The sequence below is a fragment of the Humulus lupulus genome, chromosome X (genome assembly GCF_963169125.1).
Source record: "Humulus lupulus chromosome X, drHumLupu1.1, whole genome shotgun sequence".
Lineage (NCBI taxonomy): Eukaryota > Viridiplantae > Streptophyta > Magnoliopsida > Rosales > Cannabaceae > Humulus > Humulus lupulus.
Window position 1 is genome coordinate 184,606,579 of NC_084802.1, and position 7,713 is coordinate 184,614,291.

The following is a 7,713-nucleotide window of genomic DNA, read 5'->3' on the forward strand; positions in this document are numbered from 1 at the left end:
CCACCAAGTTACATGGATGATTGATTACATTAAAACATCTAATTATAGTACATGGAGTCATCTAGTTTGGAAGAACTGTCAGATTTTGACTTTACCAAATACCAAGTGACTGAAAATAAGTTTTTTTTTGTTTTTAGCATAAACCAATTCAAAGTGTCATTAAAACAGAAAATCAAACAAATAGATAGCAAATAATTGAAGATGGGGTTTTTTAATTCATGTTAAAGTGTCTATTTTTGGTGGGGTATCTAAATTCTGTGTTGTAAAATTGTATTAAGCAGCCTTTAAAAAACAATACAATGATGCGTACGACAGACAGAGAATAATGCAACGTGAAAACTGCAAAGGACAGAGAGTAGGCCACGTGGCATCGTAAGTGGTCAACACTACTTGTATCTAGTTCAACAACTCACTAAATTTGGGTTATGATTACAATAACATGCATTGGTTTCATCATTTCAAAATTTCACAAGTCAGAACCCAAATTATTTACATTATAGTTTGGAACATTATATTTATAAATCTCACCAATATCTATATGTTAGTTACTCTTCTTGATATTGTTATACCACAATTATAATAAATACTACTTAGCAGTCAGTGGATGATGAAGAAGAATGGTAATACAAAGAAATTCACTAAGTCTTAGCTTATAGTATGCAAAAAGACTGAGAAAACGACATAGATTGAACATGAATCCCACTACAAAAAGTACAAACATTATTATACAAACACCTCCTCCCAACGGAGAAGACAAAAACATCTCTTTTTTTTTTTTCAAAATAAAAATAATAATAATAATCAAGACTGCGACAAAATACAGACCACAGATTTTGATGGTGGGGAGATCTGCACAGGTGATGGCCTGCCACTGCCAAGTATAATGTCCTACTCACTGACACCTCACACTTGGAGAAAATTAGAGAAGTTGGAAAGAACAAGAGAAAACCCGTACAGCCCAACCAAACCCAACCCAACCCAACCATATTACTTTTCCCTCTGTCTCTCTCTCCTCCTCCACCACAAGATACCAAAAACCCTTATTACAGCTATGGAAAATTGAACCCTCCCAACATTTTCCCATGTGCACCACCCAAAACAACACAGCCTGGACTAGTGGACTCTCTGCTCTCTTTAATTGTAGCTCGATCATCACACCCGGACCCCCCTTCCCTTTTTTTTCTTTTATTTTGTACCTGTTTAGCATGCAACTTTTGACATGTCTTTGCTGGATCTATTGTATTTCATGTGACTCTTGACAAGCTGCCCAGCTGCTATAGCAGACATCAAAGAGAGCTCACCTGCTAACACCGAACCGGCTACAATGGTGGCCAGTAGTCTAGAGTTAGCTCCTGGGGACTCTTTGCTTGCACCTTTCACGCCAAGCAAGTTCAGGCATGCAGATTGAGAAGCGAGTTGTGTCCCACCTCCTACTGTACCCACCTGAAGATAAAATATATAGGAAATAATGTCAATGCATATCTTTAATGATTGATTGCGTGTTGGAATGGAACTACTGGTTTTACCTCAATTGAAGGCATAGTCACAGAGACATGAAGATCCTTGCCGTTGTTGATAGCTTCCATCATGGTAATGCAGTGAGAGCTCTCTATGTTTTGTGCTGGATCTTGGCCTGTGGCTATAAATACTGCAGATACTATGTTGCTGGCGTGGGCATTATATCCTCCGAGAGCACCAGCAATGGCAGAGCCAGCAAGGTTCTTAAGCATGTTAAGCTCTACAAGAGCATGGATGTTTGTTTTCAAAACCTTCTTCACCACCTCTTCGTTGATTACTGCCTCGCAAACAACTGATTTGCCACGCCCTTCGATCCAGTTTACAGCAGCAGGTTTCTTGTCCGAACAAAAGTTGCCTGTCATATAGTAGAAATACATGAAACTGGAACTAGAGAATGACATAGGAAGCTGTGAACTAACACCTCCACACCACAACCCAAAAAAACAAAACAAAAGGACAATAATGGCTAATAAGATGGGAATAGAAAAATGACCTGGATAAGGGATTGATCCTTACAGGTATTAACATTCAATGAAAAACAAATGGCAGGGACAATGACATTAAATATTCAAATTCCAAACATTTAAATATTGGGGTGGGGATAGCATTATCAGCGATGACTTCTTGACAAGTATGCGTGTACGAATTATTAGACTATACATATTTATTAAAACTATTTGGAATGAAAACGATGTCCAAAAGAATTATACCCAGCTTGTCCTAGGAACAAACCAGGTCCGAAATTGAGGGAGAAAACAAATTCGATCACTTAAGCTTCCAATAGGAACAAGAGGGAAACAAAAAATTTAGTCGATGTTGTCTTCTTGACCATACAAATTTTTTTATAACTGTACATAACTGAAAAAAGGAACAGCAGCAACATCTCAGGTTGAAGAAAAATTTGGCAATTTCACAAGAAAGAGAAGTGACTAAATGGTCTAAAAATATAAATATAATAATCCAAAAAAAAAAAAAAAAACTAACCAGATATGCCAATAACATCCATGTCATCAAAGTCGTTTTGAAGGAAATCAAGAACATTCTGAACTCCTTTTGAAACCATGTTCATCCCCATGGCGTCTCCCGTGCTGCAGGTAAATCTGATATACACATTCTTTCCAGCAATCGCGCACTGAATACCCTGGAGCCTGGCAAATCTACTAGACCTGGAGACGATGACCAAAACCCAATAAGACAAATGGTTCAAATCTAATATTCATTACTATTCGATGAATCTGACATTTGAAAGAAACTTCACGGCTGTATATTGACTAAAGATTCAGCCTTTACGTGATTTTTCTATTCTTTCTTTCTTTATTTATTTACTTTTAATACTTTCGGAACCTCAGATTCAGCTTTATTACTCAAATTTATATTAAATTAGAGAAAGAAAAAAAAACATGATATCGATCTCCGTGTTAAAATTTCAATCACCAAAACCACAATCAATAGATAAAACTTTACATATATACATATAATATTTATGAAGCATAGACTAACCTGTTAAAGACGATGGAAAGTGTCTCGAAATTTTCAGGGTCCTCCAAGAAGAACTTCAACTCGGAAGCTCTCTTGGCGGAATTAAACCTCACAACCGGTGCTCTGGTCATGCCGTCCCTCAACAACACGCTGGTAGCCCCACCAGACAAATGGATAGCCTTGCAACCTCTGTTTGTACTCGCAATCAAACAACCCTCCGTAGTCGCCATCGGCACCGAATACTCGAACCCATCGAGCAACAATGGACCCGCGATCCCCACCGGAATCTGAACGTACCCAACAGGCATTTCGCAGCACTGCCCCAAAATAGATTCGTAATCGAACCCTTCCAAAGGCAAACCCTGGAGCGACCTTCCCGCCGTCCTCTGAAGCGCCTCACGTCGAATCGCGGCGGCTCTCTTACAGTCTCCGATCTTGGACTCTAGCGAGTAGGACGGCACCTTACCCTCCACTACCGATTTAATAATATCCTCATCTTCTTCGGAGGACAATGTTGGAAGAACCTGACGATCCAAGTTGGGGGTTCGAACGATGGGGCAAGGCGGTTGGCAACCATTGTCGTCGATCAGAAAGTTAGGCGTGGCATCGTCCAGGTCCCAAGCGTCGTGTGAGGCACGTGCAATGAACGACTGGACAAAGTCAATACCGAAAAATCCGAGCAAGTATATAAACGATGCGATGAGAGAGACAATGGCGGCAATTTCCGAGAGCGTAACGACATGGAGAGGCGTAGAGTTTCGGATCTTGTCACGCCACCGGTGGAGAAGGTAATACGCGACGGAGAAAAAGAGCGTGAAGAAGACGGCGTTGGTCAGGTACAGAGGAAGAGGAAGAGCGTCGGAAGCTTTAGGGGAGCGGTGAATCTGGTCATCGTCGGCGACCGGAGAAGGCTGCTTCCGGTGGAGGACTTCACCAGAAGCAGAACGAAGAGGCTTGGGAGGCCGCCGGCGGCTGTCCATGGCGGAGCTCCGGCGGAGAGAGGGGGGAAAGAGGGAGGTATTTGTTATGTGAGATCAGAGTGGGTTTTGTTGAGCGTATGAGGCGAGCGAAGATTTAGGTGTAATTAAGGAGTAATATATGGACGAAGCAACTGGTGACTTTCTAGCACGTGTGAAGGAGGTTACGGAGAGTTGACAATGGGCCTTGCGCTCTGAGCACGTACGAATTGGGCCCAATTGTAACATGTGGATGTGTACGGAATCAGTGGGCCTACCTAGTGGGCTGCAATTATTGTCAGATAGGCCCCCACGTGGTCAGTGAAATTGTAACTTTATTTTTTGTGAGAGAAGTTTAAGTAAATATTGAAAAAGCATATGATTTTTTTTATTTATGGACAAAAAGAAATGCTATAAAATAGGATGAATTTTAAAAAAAAAATTAAATATGAGAATCTCATTAAATATAAAAATTAAATTACCATATTTATATACAAAATTCTCTCACAATTTCTCATTTCTCTTTCACGTTTATCTCTTCATTTTCTCCTTTTTCAATCTCTCATTCCCTATTCGGTTCTTTTTTCTCATCTCTCTGTCGGAAACACCACCTCCGCCCTCTACCGGAGACGCAGCCCCCACCTCTCGACAATGATACAACTCCATTGCCCTTTGGTTCTTCTTCTTCTTCTGTTGTTGCTGGTTTTAATGTTATTATTTTGGTTGTTCTTGTTGCACTTCTTCTTTTTTACATTTGATTTTGCATTTTAAATCTGATTTTGCACTTTAGATATGATTTTTTTTTTCTTCCAGCCCTAACTGTAACGGGTTACCATCACGATTTGTTTAGGTTTTTTTATGTTCAAATCTGCTTTTTTTTTCAGACCTATTTAAGTAACTAGGTACTATGGCGACTAATTCTTTTTATTCATATTTTGATTTTTTTTTCAAACTTAGTTGTAACTAGTTACAATAACGATCAATATATATATATTTTTTAGATCTAATTTTCTTTCTAATTCTAGATAAGTAACCTTACGAAATGTTTTTTTTTCAGATCTGTTTTTTTTTTTTCAAACCTAACTGTAACAAGTTACGATTATGATCATTTTATATTTTTTGTTCGGATCCTATTTGTTTTCAGGTCTGGCTAGGTATCCAGTTACCATCGCAACTAGTTTTTTTCATATATATTTTTTTCAAACCTAATTGTAACCAGTTACCTTCACAAGGAATTTAGTTTATTTTTTTCATATCAGTTTTTTTTCCTCCAAATCTCATTAAGTACCTAGTTACAATTCAGCTGATATTTTGATAATAGTACATTACTAAAAAATCAAAATTATTTTTATATTTGTAACCAGTTTTTACAACACCACTTAAAAAAGGGAAATTTTAGTTTTTATGCTTAATGAGAGGTTCTAAGTCAAAAAAAATGTTAAGCATTTAAATCATTTCCAAAAAATGACAATTCTTTTGACAACACCCAAAATACTTCTCTCATAATTTTTCCCATCAACTTCCTCTTCTCTCTTCCCTTTCTCTCTCCCTCAACCCATTCATCTCAACTCTCTCTAGAAAAAAAAAATTATGGGTAAGGTAAAATATAATATAATATAACTCAATGTAACGACAAGTATTCCTCACTTAGGACACTAAAATGCTACATTTCGAACAGATCTGGACATGATTTTTGAGTTTTTTTTTTTTTTTTTTTTCAGATCTGAAAACTTTGAAATCTACAGAAAATCGACGTGGTTTGATGGTGCTCGATGCCAGCTCGATGGTGCCTTCAAAATCAATATTTTCATGAAAAAATTAATGTTGCTCGATGGTGGTTCGATGGAGGTTTGATGGTGTTCAATGCGATTCTTGCAAGATACGTAATTTTTCACTCGTGTATTTGTTTGGGGTGATTTTTTAATTTTTTTTGGATATTTTTTCATGATCTACACTTTTGAGATGTGTATACACATTTGGGATGTGTATACACATACGTTTGGGAGGTTCGATGGTTGCTCGATTGGGAAGATTTACATTTCCCAAGTGTGTGTATACACATCCAAAATGTGTAGATCTTGAAAAAATACAAAAAAAAAAAAAAAATCACCCCAAATGGATACCTAAGTGAAAAATTACGTATATTGCAAGAATCGCATCGAACCTCCATCGAACCACCATCGAGCAACATCGATTTTTTCATGAAAATCTTGATTTTGAAGGCCTCATCGAGCACCATCAAACTACCATCGAATCACGTCGATTTTCTGCAGATTTCAAAGTTTCACATCTGAAAAAAAATCGCAAAAAAAACCCAAAAATCATGCCCAAATCTGTTCGTAATGCAGTATTTTAGTGTCCTAAGTAAGGTATACTTGTCATTACATTGAGTTCTCTTATATTTTATCTTACCAATGAATTTTTTTTTTCTCGAGAGAGTTGAGAGGAATGGGTTGAGGGAGAGAAATGGAAGAAAGAAGAGGAAGTAGATGAGAAAAATTATGGGAGGGGTATTTTGAGTATTGTCAAAAGATTTGATATTTTTTTTAAATGATTAGAAGACCTAACATTTATTTTATTTAAGACACCTCATTAAGCATAAAAACTCAAATTTCCCCTAAAAATATAAAACTGATTTTAATAAAGACTCTAATATATTTTTAATTACTAGCATTAAATGTTTCTTTATTTAATAAAGAGTTTTTTTTTTGTTTCAGTTCTCATTTTTTACACTTTGTAATGCTTAGGTCCTGAAAGTTAATTTTGTATCAATTAGGTCCTCAATATTTTCAAATCGTATCATTTAGGTTCCTAAATGTTTTTTTTTTTCAAAATACATAAATAAAATATAAAAAATAGTGAATCAATCTTAAAAAAAAATGGACCACTTAATTTATGACAATACAAAACATGACATTGAAAACAATATATTTTCATGACATTTAAAAAAATATTTAATAGTTTATACCCAAAAATTGGAGAATGCATCCTAGGAGGCTAAGGAGAATGCATTCTAGGAGAGCTAAGGGGAGTGGTCCTAGGAGACCCCAACAGAGTGATCCTAGGAGAACCCAAGGATGAGGTCCGAGGAGAACTCAAGAAAGTGGTCTTAGGAGACCTCAAGGAGAAAGTGGTCCTAGGAGACCCCAAGGAGGATGTGGTCCTAGGAGACCCCAAGGGTGTGTTTGAGGTAAGCCTCCCAAGGTTTCCTAAGTGTTGGCTCGAACGTGTCCAAGGTAGGTAGCTAAGGAGGAGGAATCCCATGCAAGTCAAGAGTGGAGACTTAGTTTTTGACAAGGAGAGCCTACACAATGTCCGATCGGACATAGTTGGGAGATGCTAAAGGAGAGTGCCTCAGACTTGTCCAAGGTGAGGTGCCAAGGAGGATGCCTCGGACCACCTTGGTCCGAGGAGAAGGCCACAAGGTCCGAAGGGTGCTTGAATGGAGGAGGTATGCTCGGACTTGTTCGAGGAGAGAAACAAGAGAGAAGGATGCCTCAGACCACCTTGGTTCGAGGAGAAGGCCATCATGTCCGATCGGACATGTCATGGAGGAGGTTGCCTCAAAGTTGCCCGAGGTGAGGTGCCAAGGGAGTTGGCTCGGACCACCTTGGTCCGAGGAGAGCCAAGCTTGTATCACCTTGGTCCAAGGAAAGCTTGAAGGAGTAATCAACTTGCATGTGAGACTACGTCAAAATCCCCTGAACGACTCTAGCAAGAATTGGTCTAGGCACCCGGGAATCTCTCATTCCTCACTCAA

The 7,713-nt window shown here is 38.3% G+C and overlaps 1 protein-coding gene across 1 annotated transcript; it reads right to left on the minus strand.

Annotated features, from left to right (window-relative positions):
• Nucleotides 1-669: 669 nt before the first annotated feature.
• Nucleotides 670-4,072, minus strand: LOC133805251 (3-hydroxy-3-methylglutaryl-coenzyme A reductase 1). Its single transcript, XM_062243382.1, has 4 exons — nt 3,019-4,072; nt 2,503-2,684; nt 1,527-1,873; nt 670-1,443 (listed from the first exon to the last, which is right to left on the minus strand). The coding sequence occupies exons 1-4, from the start codon at nt 3,975-3,977 to the stop codon at nt 1,201-1,203; spliced, it is 1,731 nt and encodes a 576-aa protein (XP_062099366.1). The 5' UTR covers nt 3,978-4,072; the 3' UTR covers nt 670-1,200.
• Between the last annotated feature and the right edge of the window lie 3,641 nt (nt 4,073-7,713).

Excerpts from the sequence above, each read along its gene's own strand:
- LOC133805251 (XM_062243382.1), bottom strand. The coding sequence starts at position 3,977 with ATGGACAGCCGCCGGCGGCCTCCCAAGCCTCTTCGTTCTGCTTCTGGT. Across the intron at positions 2,685-3,018 it reads CTTTCCATCGTCTTTAACAG|GTCTAGTAGATTTGCCAGGC; the intron begins GTTAGTCTATGC and ends CATCGTCTCCAG. Across the intron at positions 1,444-1,526 it reads TGACTATGCCTTCAATTGAG|GTGGGTACAGTAGGAGGTGG; the intron begins GTAAAACCAGTA and ends TTTTATCTTCAG.